This window comes from Pongo abelii, chromosome 17, assembly GCF_028885655.2.
Source record: "Pongo abelii isolate AG06213 chromosome 17, NHGRI_mPonAbe1-v2.0_pri, whole genome shotgun sequence".
NCBI lineage: Eukaryota > Metazoa > Chordata > Mammalia > Primates > Hominidae > Pongo > Pongo abelii.
The window spans coordinates 34,518,655-34,534,716 of NC_072002.2; the positions used below are offsets into that span (position 1 = coordinate 34,518,655).

At 37.9% G+C, this 16,062-nt stretch overlaps 1 protein-coding gene across 8 annotated transcripts in view; it reads left to right on the forward strand.

The window, feature by feature from the left end:
- Positions 1-16,062, forward strand: part of YES1 (YES proto-oncogene 1, Src family tyrosine kinase) — a 91,294-nt gene that overhangs the window by 59,150 nt on the left and 16,082 nt on the right. For all 8 annotated transcript variants that reach the window (XM_054537549.2, XM_024235726.3, XM_063716778.1 and 5 more), the window contains 7 exon segments: positions 2,355-2,454; positions 5,814-5,912; positions 7,786-7,889; positions 7,980-8,129; positions 10,428-10,583; positions 10,746-10,925; positions 14,056-14,132. In XM_054537549.2, coding sequence (XP_054393524.1) covers positions 2,355-2,454; positions 5,814-5,912; positions 7,786-7,889; positions 7,980-8,129; positions 10,428-10,583; positions 10,746-10,925; positions 14,056-14,132 — 866 coding nt within the window.

The window sequence follows — 16,062 nt, forward strand, 5'->3', positions numbered from 1 at the left end:
GAAGAGATTAAGTAAAGGATTTGATTGAATTTTCTTTTGAGAAAAACTGACTCTGACATCTGTGTGGAGAATGGATGGTAGAGAAGCAGTATAGAAGCAGATGAGACTAGCACTCTTAGTAGTCCGCCCAGTCCCTGTGAGAAATGACAAGGACTTGGGTTAGGGTAGCAGCAGTGGAAATGGAAAGTAAATAGTATTTTAGAGGTAAAACTGATAGCACTAGTAATGGACTCGGCTTGAGTACCTGATTAGATGGTAGGGCCATTTACTTAGGTAGGAAAGACTTGGGTATGTAAATATAGGTTAGAGGAGAAAAATCAAGATCTATGTTTTGTAATAAATTTTAAATGCTTATTAGACATTCAAGTAAAGATGTCGGCCGGGCACGGTGGCTCACACCTTTAATTCTAGCACTTTGGGAGGCCGACTCAGGTAGATCACTTGAGGTCAGGAGTTTGAGACCAGCCTGGCCAACATGGTGAAACCCCATCTCTACAAACAAAAATTAGCTGGGCGTGGAGATGCACGCCTGTAATCCCAGCTACTCAGGACGCTGAGGCAGGAGAATCACTTGAACCCAGGAGGTGAGGTTGTGGTGAGCCCAGATCGTGCCACTGCACTCCAGCCTGGGCAACAGAGCAAGACTCCGTCTCAAAAAAGAAAAATTTTTTTTTTGATCTGACAAGTCAGTGGGATTATATTGAGTAGAGTATATACATATTCAAATTAAAAATATGTTGGCTAAAGGATACAAAATTTAGATAGGAGTAAGTTCAAGAGATCTATTGTAGAACACGGTTAATAACAATATATTGTATTCTTGAAAATTACTAACAAAATTTTAAGTGTTGTCACCACAAAAATGATATGTGATGCAATGCATATGTTAATTAGCTCTACTTAGCCATTCCACAATGTATATATATTTCAAAGCATCATGTTGTATACAATAAATATATACAGTTTTTTAAAAGAATATTAATATATTATGGGGTTTTTAACCTGAATACCTGCCTTGAATAATTTTAACACTGAGATGTCATGCATATTGTATACATCTGTTTTATTATTTGTTTTGTTTGCAAATAATAGTTTGGCTGTTCAGTATGCTAATCTCTTTAAGCATCTGCACATAATGCTAAAGATGACAGTTTAGTTTTTGAATTTATACTTTATAATTCATATCATCCATACCATTTTATTTTATTTATTTTTTTGATACAGAGTCTCGCTGTGTCACCCAGGCTAGAGTGCAGTGGCATAATCTCGGCTCATGGCAACCTCCACTTCCGGGTTTCAAGTGATTCTCCTGTCTCAACCTCCCAAGTAGCTGAGATTACAGGCATGCGCCACCATGCCTGGCTAATTTTTGTATTTTTAGTACAGACAGGGTTTCGCCCTGTTGACCAGGCAGGTCTCGAACTCCTGGCCTCAAGTAATTTGCCCACCTCGGCCTCCCAAAGTGCTGAGATTACAGACGTGAGCCTCTGTGACCATCTGATACCATTTAAGACAAAACATGACATTTTGAAGTGTTAAATATGTAATAATTTTGCTAAAACTAGTAAATTAGTTATTACTGGTAATGATTAGATGCAATTGTTCATTCATTATTTATATGAAGAACACTGCCCCACTAGTTTATAGTACTCATCAATGCTTTTTCTGTCAAATAATTGATTTGAAATTTGACTGCATTTCCAAGCCTGAGATGTTGCTACAATGAGTCAAAATTAAATTTGTTGGCTGGGCACAGTGGCTCACGTCTGTAATCCCAGCACTTTGGGAGGTCAAGGCAGGCGAATCACTTGGGGCCAGGAGTTCAAAACCAGCCTGGCCAACCCAGTGAAATCCTGTCTCTACTAAAAATACAAAAAAATTAACTAGGTGTGGCAGCACATGCCTGTAATCCCAGCTACTTGGGAGGCTGAGGCATGAGAATCGCTTGAACCTAGGAGGCAGAGGTTACAGCAAGCCAAGATCACACGACTGCACTCCAGCCTGGGTGACAGAGTGAGACTTTGTCTCAAAAAGAAACAAAATTAAATTTGTTTCTCCAAGTCTACAGAGTTTTATAATTTGTAGAATACAGTAGTTTTATGGAAGGTCTTCAGAGAGTTTAAGAGTAGTTATTGCTACCAGTTATTGAGTTATTGTCCCAGAACGTAAAATATGGTCATGTCTCTCTACTTTAAAATTCTTCAGTAGTTCCAACTTCTAAAAATAGTTTCTGGAGACTACAGAAAAAACTATCCTTAAGCTTCTTTTTTTTTTTTTTGGCTGGCAATAGTTCTTTTTTTCTGTTTTGTTAACTTAGCTACATAATTTACCTTGGTCTTTTTTCCCTCTGATAGGTGGTGTTACGATATTTGTGGCCTTATATGATTATGAAGCTAGAACTACAGAAGACCTTTCATTTAAGAAGGGTGAAAGATTTCAAATAATTAACAATACGTAAGTGTCATGAATATTTTGTGAGAGAAATACTGACAGAAATCTGGTCTTTACACAGAAACCACTGAGCTAGTTGATGATCCACTGATGAGAGAGGTAGGGCATGGGCTGCCCACTGTGTTTAACGATGCATTGGCTTCTTTAGATGCATGTTGTAACACTGCTGCTGTAGCCAGAAGTTATTACTTCTACAATTTGTGCTGCTGTGGTTCTGCCATAAACAGTAGAGATTTAAGAATGAAGAGTTACTGAGGGGAGTACATGCAAGTGTATTATTTTTTTAAAAAAACTTTATGAAGAGAGTTCGATGCTCCTATTTTTCTAAGTACCAGATGGTTTAAAGATCTTGTCTCATTCTATTAAAAAAAGGAGGGGTAAAGTTGGGTAAGGAACCCATCTACTTTCCAATTGATGAAATTAAGTTTTTTTTTCCTTATATGACACTTAGACTTTTTGTCTAGAGGTACACTGTAGAAAATTTGATGCTCGTTGTAGAAAGTAGATCGAATAATTTCATTAGCAAGCGTAATGACCACTTTGTAACTTCTCAAAATATATATTTATGGTCTGCTTCCAGTCATATTTTCTTCCATCCTTGTTCCCATCTGCTACCAGTTATTGTTCCGGAACATAAAATATGGTCATATCCTTCTACTTTTAAAATATTCAGTACTTACCACTTGTCATCAAAATAAAAGGAAAACAACAATGATAACAACAATCATTCATTGAGAATTTACTATGTGCTTCTCCCCTCTTCTGACTCTGCTACCCAGACATATTGAATTACTTGCAATTTTCTGAGTACACTGGAGTTTCTTACACTCTCGTGCTTTCACACATACTGTTTATTTTTTCTGGAATGTGATTTCTCATCTTTCCATTTCTTTCCTTTATTTAGCTAATCCTACTCACCCTTCAAAATATAGTTAATATGTCCTTTCTGAAGATGCCTTTTCTTACATTCTTCCTCCCCTGCCTGGCCCAGTCCTTATCTCCTGCTGGATTAAGTATCTCTCTTAGGTGTTTACGTAGCACCCTATGCAAACCTCAATCATAGCTCTCATCACATTTTGAATTACAATTTGTCACTTGCTTGTTATTCTTTTAGACCAATGGTTCTCAACCTGGGACAGAATCACCCAGGGGGTATTTGGCAATATCTGGAGACATTTTTGGTTGTCACAGTTGGGGTGCTGCCGCTGTCTTCTAGTGAGTAGAGGCCCGGGATATTGGTAAATATCTTAAAACGCACACAGCAGCCTCCCACAACAAAGAATGATCAAGTCCAAGGTGTCAATAGTGCTGAAGTTGGAAAACCCAGCTCTAGACTGTGAATTCCTTGAAGTCAAGGACTGTCTTTTTACTTTTATTTCCAGCACACTCTAAAGTCTGTCACTTAATAAGTATTCAGTAAATGTTAGAGTGAATCAATGAATGCTTAGCAAGATCAAATACAAGGTTTTTGGTTTGTGTATCTGAAAGTGCTTAGTATATATGAGGAACCACAAACCAAGTGTATGAGTTTCTAAATATTTGAATTACTGAGGGATTTTTCATTCATTTTCTAGAGAGCAAATTTATCTAGGCATTTATAACAATTTAGACAGTGCCTTTTCAGTTTTTATCTTTGGTGAAGCAAAACATGCATTTAATCTTTAGTAACAAATACCATATCTATCTTCCTATTTAAAGACTGATTGTATTTGGTCTTTTCACATTAATTTTGAAAAAATGAGGGCCTATGTGTGTTATAAACCACATGTAGTTCTCATGTTATGAATTATAATTTAATTTTGGTCTTACTGGAATATTTCTAGATAACATTTTTATAAGTATGCATTATTCTAGAAATTCAGGGTTTTTTTTGTTTTGATTTTGTTTTTTTGAGATGGAGTTTTGCTCTTGTCACCCAGGCTGGAGTGCAATGGCATGATCTTGGCTGACTGCAAACTCTGCCTCCCAGGTTCAAGCGATTCTCCTGCCTCAGTCTTCTGAGTAACTGGGATTACAGGCACACGCCACCACTCCCAGCTAATTTTTGTATTTTTAGTAGAGACAGGGTTTCATTCACCATGTTGGCCAGGCTGGTCATGAACTCCTGACCTCAGGTGATCTGCCCACCCCAGCCTCCCAAAGTACTGGGATTGCAGGCATAAGCCACCGCGCCCGGCCAGAAATGCAGTGTTTTTGGGTTTTTGTTTGTTTTGTTTTGTTTCTTTGTTTTTTTTAGATGGAGTCTCGCTCTGTAGCTCAGGCTGGAGTCCAGTGGCATGATCTCGGCTCACTGCAACCTCCACCTCCCAGGTTCAAGCGATTCTACTGACTCAGCCTCCTAAGTAGCTGGGACTACAGGTGCACGCTGCTGCGTCTAGCTAATTTTTATATTTTTGGTAGAGACCAGATTTCACCATGTTGACCAGACCGGTCTCGAACTCCGGACCTCAGGTGATCTGCCTGCCTCAGCCTCCCAAAGTGCTGGGATTACAGGCTTGAGCCACTACGCCTGGCCCAGAAATTCAGTTTTTAACTTTGTTGCTCATTGTTAATTGTCTGGCTACAGGAATGTTAGAGCATTGTGATTTTTTTTTATCTAAAATGAGTAAAAAAGAATATTACAATTTTATGTACTGTAAAGAGAAAAGCATTTGGCAGTAAAGAATGAACTACTGATAGACATGCTATAACCTAGATGAACCTTTAAAAAATTATGCCAAGTAAAAGAAGTCAGTTACAAAAGACCACATGAGTGCACATATTTCCATTTATATAAAGTGCATGCAGTGGGCATATCCACAGAGACAGAAAGCTGATTAGTGGTTGACAGTGGTTGGAGGGAGTTGGGGGTGCAGAGTGACTGCTAATGGGTACAGAGTTTCTTTTGGGGGTGATGAAAATGTTCTAAAATTGATTGTGATAATGGTTGTACAACTCTGTGAATATATTAAAAATTAGTGAATTGTACATCTTAAGTGAGGGAATTTTATGGCATGCAAATTACACCTTAAAGCTTTAAAAAAAAAAAAAAAAAACTGAGTAATTTGAAAGATTTACCTCCCAGATTGTTTTATTCACTGTAGTCTGTCTTAGGTTGAAAGAATTGTGTTAAAAAAAGAAATAACTAAGTGTGTAGGATTTTGAGGCTTTATTTGGAGCAGAAGTATGCAATTGTGCTTCCTTTAATTCATGTAACCTATTTTTTAATATCATTCTTTGAGTTTAATTCTTCATCCAATGAATGCATAAATAAAAAATGAAAGTAATACCCTTTGTTTACTTCAGATACAAGATAGCACTGCAATATATTGTACCTTGGGCAATAGTCTACGTTGCGGTGATTGCTGTTTTATTTGTTGCAGGGAAGGAGATTGGTGGGAAGCAAGATCAATCGCTACAGGAAAGAATGGTTATATCCCGAGCAATTATGTAGCGCCTGCAGATTCCATTCAGGCAGAAGAGTATGGCACTACTTCATATTTTATTAATTATTTTGATTTTCAAAATGTTTTAATGCACATTCTACTTAGCCACAACTTTACACACACAGAATTACATACCAGTCTTAATACAGCTAATGTATCATATTAATAGATGTTACTTAAAAATTAATAGCTAATGTCATACTATTCACTTAGAGTAGGATCATAAACGAATCTGCATCAGTCATATTTCCTTATGCCTAGTCTCTGTTTTATGTTTTCACTTAAATATGTATCTGTAAGCCTTTTGCATATTTTTCAGACTGTCTCACTTCAAAAATTTGCCTTCAGATTATCCTCATTCCCTGCCTTGACTTATTTTTTAACTTACAGCTTATATGTGGGGGTGTGTTGATAGGGATGGGTATATTGGTATATATATGTATCCCATATTTATGATGCCAAGACTTACATTCTTCTTTTTTTTTGAGACAGGGTCTTGGCTCTGTCGCCCAGGCTGGAGTGCAGTGGCGTGATCTCGGCTCACTGCAACCTCCACCTCCTAGGCTCAAGCAATTCTCCTGCCTCAGCCTCCCAAGTAGCTGGGACTACAGGCATGCACCACCACGCCCAGCTAATTTTTGTATTTTTAGTAGAGACGGGGTTTCGCCTGTTGGCCAGGCTGGTCTCAAACTCCTGACCTCAAGTGATCCACCCGCTTCAGCCTCCCAAAGTCCTAGGATCACAGGCGTGAGCCATTGTGCCTGGCCCAAAGACTTACATTCTTTAAGGTTTTACTATTTTTGAAATATTTCAGAGATTTATTATCATTTTATGATTATAAAAGTAATATGCCCATGAAAGAATATTACTTTCAGTTAGTTTTATATGACTGTTAACGTCTTGATTTAGGCACTTGCATTGTAGTTATGTAGGAAAGTATCCTTCTCTTTTAGCAAGTACACACTGAAGTATTTGAGGTACTAATTCAGCATGTTTGCAACTTACAATTAGTTAAGAAAAAATACATATGTATATATATACATGCACACACATACATATATAGAGGGAGAGAGTATGACAAAGCAAAATGTTAGCCATTGGGGAACCTAGTTGTAGGGTTTATTGTAGGGTGTTATGGGAGTTCTGTGTCCTATTTTTGCAACTTGTAAAAAGTCAAAATTCACCTTCAGTGACATACTACTTTTAGGTTAAACCAGTTTATCTGGGATTCATAAACGCTAGTTTATTTTCATATTATAACACTTAACACAGTACCTTGTATATGATAGGTGCTCTATCAATGTTTGTTTGCTTTTATTAATAATTTGTAATGTGTCTCAATAACTCTTTGTTCTACTATGGTGCTTCTTACTTTCTGTTCTGTTCTTTTGTCTTTCTTCTCCAGTTTTCTGTGAGCTCTTCCATAGCAGACACTGTCATTTTATTCACAAAACCTTATTAAATTAAACCCACACATATTTAGAGTTACTAATAATTTGGGTATGATATACCTGTGTCTTACTGAATGCAGATGATGACGCTGTTACCGGGGAACCACTTCTATTCTTCCTGTCATAGTCTTAATATTTCCATTTGTGACTGACAGAAAGGATCTGCTATTTTGCTGCGTTTCCTTCTCCATTTACTGTTCCTGTGACTGTCAGGTGGAGTTTTAAGAGACACATTGAGTAGTTAATACATAAAAATACTATAAGAGTATATTCTAACAGTAATATTTGTGATATTACTATTTAAATCAATAAAACTCTTACATTTTCCTGTATTTTGAGCTGTGTCCTCTAGCTATTCTTTGTCATCCAAACCTATCCCAGTCCATTCTTACTGACACTTGTGTATGATTTTTCTGAACCTCATACTTTTCAATTCAAAACACTTAATTTTTTTCCAGATGGTATTTTGGCAAAATGGGGAGAAAAGATGCTGAAAGATTACTTCTGAATCCTGGAAATCAACGAGGTATTTTCTTAGTAAGAGAGAGTGAAACTACTAAAGGTATGAATATTGTTATATTAGTATAAGTATAAAATCTCTTGGGGCAGTGTTTTGAGAAAGATACAGTGAAAGTATTTATTTTTCACCCAGGTGCTTATTCCCTTTCTATTCGTGATTGGGATGAGGTAAGGGGCGACAATGTGAAACACTACAAAATTAGGAAACTTGACAATGGTGGATACTATATCACAACCAGAGCACAATTTGATACTCTGCAGAAATTGGTGAAACACTACACAGGTATGTGAATATTTCAAAGGTAAAAATTATTTCTTCACATTCTAGTTTATGAGGACAAAATCCATATCCTCATTTCTTTTAAGATTTAACACACTTATTTACACATAATACATGCCCAATAAATGTCTGTTGTATTCTAAAGGGAGGAACAGGTAATACTTAGTACTTGCATTGTGCTACTCAGATAATGTGCTAATAGACTTTCATCATTTGGGTCCTTATATCTTACTGGCATAGTATTTACATTGGAGTTCATTTCACCACATGTACATTATGAAAATAAACCTAAAAGCAAATATTTATGGACACTTAGTAAGTAAAACTAAACATTGGGTAACAGAAAAAGCTATGTCAGAAGGATTACCTTCCTCTGCATGGGCTGGATCACATAAGCTTTCCTAAAGTATAAATCCATGAAATTTGGTCTGACGATGCATTTTTCTTATCCTAGAAAATTAACCTATAGCAATTATAGACATTTTTGTCTTTCAAGGACCTCCGAAGGTATTTAATATTAGAATCTTCTGTCTCAAAATTTTTCATTATCAATTTGGCATATGAATGCACCTGAAAGTCTTTACATGATTAATACTAGGAGAGGGGATGTTTCCATGGTAATGTCTTCAATGACAGCTAGCTGCAAACAGTCTATCAAGTCAGCCAGCAATCTTGACATTGATCAAGCGTGTTACCAAGCAGTGGCATCACTTGTAATTGCCTTTGTCACAATGTGAATTTATGTGGTTATTTTAGTGAGAATAGGAGAGAACATGTCTCATTTATAATAAGAAAGATTGTATAAGCAGAATTCACAAGTCAAGCTGTTATGAATCTAGGGTTCCCTGACTTTGTGTCTCCCTTATTTAAAAAAATCAGTCTCCTGCTAGGCATGGTGGATTGTGCCTTTAATCCCAACTACCGATGCAGGAGGATCACTTGAGGCCAGGAGTTCAAGAACAGCCTGGGCAACATAGCAAGACCTCATCTCTTTTAAAAAAAAAAAAAAAAAAAGGGCCAGGCGCGGTGGCTCATGCCTGTAATCCCACCACTTTGGGAGGCCGAAACAGACAGATCCCTTGAGGTCAGGAGTTCGAGACCAGCCTGGGCAACATGGCAAAACCCTATCTTTATTAAAATATAAAAAAATTTAGCCAGGCGTGGTGGCATGCACCTGTAGGCTCAGCTACTTGGGAGGCTGAGGCAGGAGAATCACTTGAACCCAGGAGGTAGAAGTTGCAGTGAGCTGAGATCACACCACTGCACTCCATCCTGGGCGACAGAGTGAGACTCCATCTCAAAAAAAAAAAAAGGAAAAAAAAAAAAAAAGAAAACTCCTAAATGATCCTAAATGAACTTTTTCCTTGATTTTTTGGTATGCCTCTTACAAATTAGTGGCTATTAGATAATAACATTTAATGATAACATTCTCTTTGAGAATTAGTAAAACCCAGTGTACAAAGGCAGAACTTTGGAAGCAGACAGACCTAGATTTGAATCCCATCTCTACCATTTACTAACTGCAGGGCCTTGGGGGAAAGTTGCATATGTTTTCAAAGCTTCATTTATATGAGATACTTTTGAAGTGCTAATTTAGCACAATACTGGAACATACTAAGTATTTAGTAAATAATAACTTAAAAAATATATATATTTTAAGTTATACTAAGTATTTAGTAAATATACTAATATATTTACTATATATTAGTATATACATACTAAGTATTTAGTAAATACAATATATTTACTATATATTAGTATATACATACTAAGTAGTAAATAATAACACTTTTTTTTTTTTATTTTTTTTGAGTCAGAATCTCACCATGTCACCCAGGCTAAAGTGCAGTGGTGCAATTTTGGCTCACTGCAACCTCTGCCTCCTGGGTTCAAGCGATTCATCTGCCTCAGCCTCCTTAGTAGCTGAGACTACAGGCATGCACCACCATGCCCGGCTAATTTTTGTATTTTTAGTAGAGACAGCGTTTCACTGTATTGGCCAGGCTAGTCTCGAACTCCTGACCTCGTGGATTCATCCACCTCAACCTCTCAAAGTGCTGGGATTACAGACGTGAGCCACCTTGCCTGGCCTTAAAAATAAATTTTACAAAATGTTTCACTTATGTATATTTCATGTTTTGCTGCTTATGGACAACTCCCTTTTTGTTTTGTGCTTTTAGAGTAAAACTTGAAAGGACTTCTGTTTTTGTTTTTCTACAGTTTAAACTTAAAACATTGATACACTATATGCCCCTTAATTTTTGTAATTGATTTTACAGTGTAGTTTATTCATTTATCTAGAACATGCTGATGGTTTATGCCACAAGTTGACAACTGTGTGTCCAACTGTGAAACCTCAGACTCAAGGTCTAGCAAAAGATGCTTGGGAAATCCCTCGAGAATCTTTGCGACTAGAGGTTAAACTGGGACAAGGATGTTTTGGCGAAGTGTGGATGGGTAAGAAGCCTGAATTTTTGTTTTCTGTCATTGTTTAGCTGTGGATTAAAGTGCGACAATTTATGATAAAATATGTTTCAATATTTAAGAGAAGTGCTGTTCACTGAAGTTTGGTCTAAAATCCTTTAAAATATAAATTCCTGAAATGCGTTATTTCTTTAGGAACATGGAATGGAACCACGAAAGTAGCAATCAAAACACTAAAACCAGGTACAATGATGCCAGAAGCTTTCCTTCAAGAAGCTCAGATAATGAAAAAATTAAGACATGATAAACTTGTTCCACTATATGCTGTTGTTTCTGAAGAACCAATTTACATTGTCACTGAATTTATGTCAAAAGGTATGTATTAGTATCTCCTTAGGTATTCGTGTTGATAATGTTTTTAAGAGTCTTTATTTCTATTTGTATGCATATAGACTTATCATATACTGTTTTCTAATTTAAGATTTTTCTGTAGACATTTGGATAGAAGAAACCTGACACTTTGTTTAATGGAATAGTGATTATCCAGTTATTCCAGAGGATAGTATGATGTTTAAAAGGAAAAGTAGGCAGGCTGAATTAATTTTGAAATTAAGTTTGACTAAAAGAAATGGAAAAGCTAGAAGAGTGAAAAATAGAAAGGGTTTGTACACATTTAATTAAAATGATAAAATCAGAAAGATACTTACATTTTTAGTACTAAAGCAAATAAATAAGGTAAAGTTAAAATAAATTAGTTTTCTTATTTTAATATAAACATAATTCCTATATTAAGGACTTCTAGGAACTTTTTTCCCCACTGCTTTCTTTTCTTTTTTTTTGTTTTAATAGAGACTGGGGTCTCAACTATGTTGCCCAGGCTGGTCTTGAACTCCTGGCCTCAAGCAATCCTCCCTTTTTGGCCTCCCAAAGTGCTGCTGTTACCAGCCTGAGCCACTGTGCCTGGCCTCCCCACTACCTTCAATGGAAATTTCTTCATTTTCCTTAACTCTAGACCACAAGATGGGATCTTCAGTAACAGGGTTAGTTAGGAGGAGGATAAAGAGAAGATTGATACTCTTTCCTCTTTTTCCCTGTGCAGATGATACTTAGAGGAACTAGTAAGTCAGCAGATAAGCTGACAGGCCTGATTTTTATGTGTTTGATTTGATCTGCTTTATTATTTTTACTCTTGAACCAGTAATATACAGTAGTCACTAATTATGTCACCCTCTTCAGTAGTCTGTCTTGGTCAATGATGTAGTTCCATCTAGTGGTGACAAGGACAACTACAAGTTACATATTTGCTGTAGGAAAATTTTTCCCCTCAAAAGGGGACTGAAATCAAAAGTTAAGAAGTGATACAGCCTATTAATTGATAGCCAGAACACACCTAAACACCCAAAGCACCTGGCACTCTTTGGAAGGAATGTCTACTGCAAACAGTTGCCAAATATGGCATTTTTTTTGTTTGTTTGCTTGGTGTTTTTTTGTTTGTTTGTTTGTCTGTTGTTTTTGTTTTTTTGTGAGGTGGGACCTCACTCTATCCCTCAGGGTGGAGTGCAGTCACATTTCTCTGCAGCTTGGACCTCCCTGGGCTCAAGCGATTCTCTTATCTCAGCCTCCTGAGTAGCTGGGATTATAGGTGCATGCCACCACACATAGATAATTTTTGTATTTTTCTACAGATGGGATTTCACCCTGTTTCCCAGGCTAGTTTGGAACTCCTGGGATCAAGCGATCAGCCTGCCTTGGCCTCCCAAAGTGCTGGGATTACAGGTGTAAGCCACCACACCCAGCCCAAATATGCCCTTTCAAAGAGTATATTAGATGAACCAGAGGGGAAGGGAGGGCCAGGCATGGTGGCTGACCTGGGCAACATGGCGAAACCTCATCTGTACAAAAACTAAAAAAATTAGCAGGACATGGTTGCACACATATATTCCCTACTCAGGAGGCTGAGGCATGAGGATTGCTTGAGCCCAGGAGGTTAAGACCATAGTGAGCTGTGATTGTGCCACTGCACTCCCATCTGGGGTGAAAAAATGAGACCCTGTCTCAAAAAAAAACAAAAAAGGGAGAAAAGGACAGGGAAGTTGTTTAAATCAAGATATTGGAAGCAGGCTAGGCACAGTGGTTCACGCCTCCAATCCCAGCACTTTGGGAGGCTGAGGCAGGCAGATCACTTGAGGTCAGGGGTTTGATCCCAGCCTGGCCAACATAGCGAAACCCCGTCTCTGCTAAAAATACAAAAAACAGCTGGGCATGGTGGCTCGTGCCTGTAGTTCCAGCTGCTTGGGAGGCTGAGGCACGAGAATGGCTTGAGCCGGGGAGGCAGAGTTTGCAGTGAGCCAAGATGACACTGCTGCACTCCAGCCTGGGTGACTGAGCGAGACTCCGTTTCAAATAAATAAAGACTTTAACAATTAAAAAAGATATTGGAGCATAAGAAATATAATGAAGGTAAGGCTGATAGCCCATTTAGCTGTGTATATTAATTTTAAGAATTATTTAATTGGGAGAACATGGTAAAATTCTGTGTTGTCAGACCACTGGGTACAATTATTTCCAGGCGGGAGAGATTTAGAATACAAGATAACAAAAGTCCTTTCTATTTTTAAAACTCTTTAATTCCTCATTTTGGTATTCACTTAGCACTTGTCCCTTTATAATCTGTCCAAACTCATTGTCCCATGCACTCCAGCATAAACCCACTGTTCTGCTCTTTGTTTTCATGATTTTTTTCATGTTTTTTCTTCACCTGGAATTTGGTCTCCCTAGCTCTGGACCAGTCCACCAACTACACTTCCCCGATCCAGTTTATGGTCAGGCATTCCATTTAGTTGTCATTTCTGTTTAGTCTCCTTTAATCTAGAGCCATTCCTCAACCTTCCTGTCTTCCATAGCATTGTTACTTCTGAAGAGAATGGACCACTTTTATGTTTTAAATGTGCCTTAATTTGGTTTTGTGTGATGTTTTCTCTTGATTATAAGCTTTAACAAATAATAGTGAAGCCGTAATCAGACTTCTAGCCTTTTTCTTTGCTGTTATTCATAGTACTTTGTAGTTTTCAGAGAGAGAGCTTGGTCACAGCAGTAGTTCCACAGCAACTCATTTAGCCACCTATATTTAGTTTTAACCACCCCCAAGATATTCCTAGTTGTCTGAATTCTTGATTCAGATTTACTTAAAAATATGTAAGTATTTAATACTACTTTTTGAATCAGAATTGGGATATTGATCAAAACAAGGAAAAAATGCCTCTTGTCAGGTAAAGTTAATGCATTTTCTTTTTTTGCATATGTTATCAGGAGAAGTTTTCAAAATTTCAGCTTAGAGACCTCTTCTGGGATCTAGATAATTATTTGGAAACTCCAAAACTGCACAAAATTTTAAAAAATGAAAAGCTAAGAAGTTTTGTGTTGTGATTTGGGGTGGAGGAGTATTCATTTCAATCCTAATATAAGATTTGCTTATTTTTTATGAATATCTTGCTGTCTGTTACAGGAAGCTTATTAGATTTCCTTAAGGAAGGAGATGGAAAGTATTTGAAGCTTCCACAGCTGGTTGACATGGCTGCTCAGGTATCTGTATATGTACATGTATCCATTTGAATTGAAAGTGTAAATTAAAATGTGGAATAATCTTACCAGAATATTATATGTAGTGAAATGGTGGGATTTTATTTTTATTTTTTATTTTTTTAGAGACAGAGTCTCATTCTGCCACCCAGGGTGGAATGCAGTGGTGCACTGATAGCTCCGTGCTTGAAGAGCCTTGAATTCTTGGGCTCTAGCAATCCTCTCACCTCAGCCTCCTGAGTAGCTGGGACTGCAGGCACCAGCCACCATTCCCAGCTAATTTTAAAAAATATTTTTTTTGTAGACACAGGGATCTCTCTATGTTGCTTAGGCTGGTCTCAAAATCCTTGGCTCAAAGGATCCTCCCACCTCAGCCTCCCAAAGTATTGGGATTACCTGGCCAATAATGGAATTTTAGAACTGGCAGGAACATCAGAGATAATCCAATTTGAGCTCTTAATGATACAGATTAATGAAGTATCAAAAGATGAGAGGTATCTAAAATTCACATAACTTGTTAGTAACAGAACGAGTATTAGAACCAGCTATCTAACTCTTAGTCCAGTGCTGTCCTGTATCATACAGTTTCTTAGAAAATAGATGTTTACAGGCCAGGTGCGGTGGCTCACGTTTGTAATCTCAGCACTTTGAGAGGCCGAGGCGGGTGGATCACTTGAGGTCAGGAGTTCCAGACCAGCCTGGCCAACATGGTGAAACTCTGTCTCTACTAAAAATACTAAAAATTAGCCAGGCGTGGTGGCAGGCGCCTGTAATCCCAGCTACTCAGGAGGCTGAGGCAGGAGAATCGCTTGAACCCGGGAGGCAGAGGTTGCTGTGAGCGAAGATCTCGCCATTGCACTCCAGCCTGAGCAACAAGAGCGAGACTCCATCTCAAGAAAAAAAAAAGAAAATAGATGTTTCCATAAATGTAAAGTCTATATGTATTTATATTTCAACAGATAATTTTAAGAAAATTAAAATGGATGAGTGCTGTTCCAAAGAAAATATTAGTAATCTAAAGTGTATGCTGAATTTTTTTTTTTTTTTTTTGAGACAGGAGTCTCGCTCTGTCGCCCAGGCTGGAGTGCAATGGCGAGATCTTGGCTCACGGCAACCTCGGCTCATTGCAAGCTCCGCCTCCCAGGTTCACACCATTCTCCCGCCTCAGCCTCCCGAGTAGCTGGGACTACAGGTGCCCGCCACCACGCCCGGCTGATTTTTTGTATTTTTAGTAGAGACGGGGTTTCACCGTGTTAGCCAGGATGGTCTTGATCTCCTGACTTCATGATCCGCCCACCTTGGCCTCCCAAAGTGCTAGGATTACAGGCGTGAGCCACCGTGCCCCGCCTGAATTTTTTATTTACTATAGTCCAACACAAGAATTAAGATGGTATATATACAGTTTAAAATGGGACTTTTTTACTCTTCTGACTTTTTGTTTTAAATATATAGTGAAAACTGTTAAAAGTTTCTCTTCAGATATGTGGTAGGTATTTGAGAGGCCTTATTGTTGGCTTTGGTTGACATGCTGGTTTTGGAATCTTACCTCCTAGCCTCCAAATGTCCACAGAATCTGACAACTCCGAAAAACTTTATACTGAGAAACTATACATAGGCGACAGGCATATGCCAGGCCAGTTCATGCTTCTGAGTTAGACACTCTATGGTAGGGGAGGTTGGCAATCCATTTTTGTTTTAAAAAAAAAAATTAGGTTTTGTGAGCCACATCCAATCTGTCATACTTTTTTCTTTTTACAACCCTTTAAAAATGTAAAAACCAGGCTGTGCGAGATGGCTCCTATAATCTCGCTTTGTGGGGCCTGGGCAACATGGTGAAACCCCATCTCTACAAAAAAATACAAACATTAGCTGGGTGTGGTGGCGCATGCCTAAGTCCCAGCTACTCAGTAGGCTGAGGTGGGAAAATTGCTTG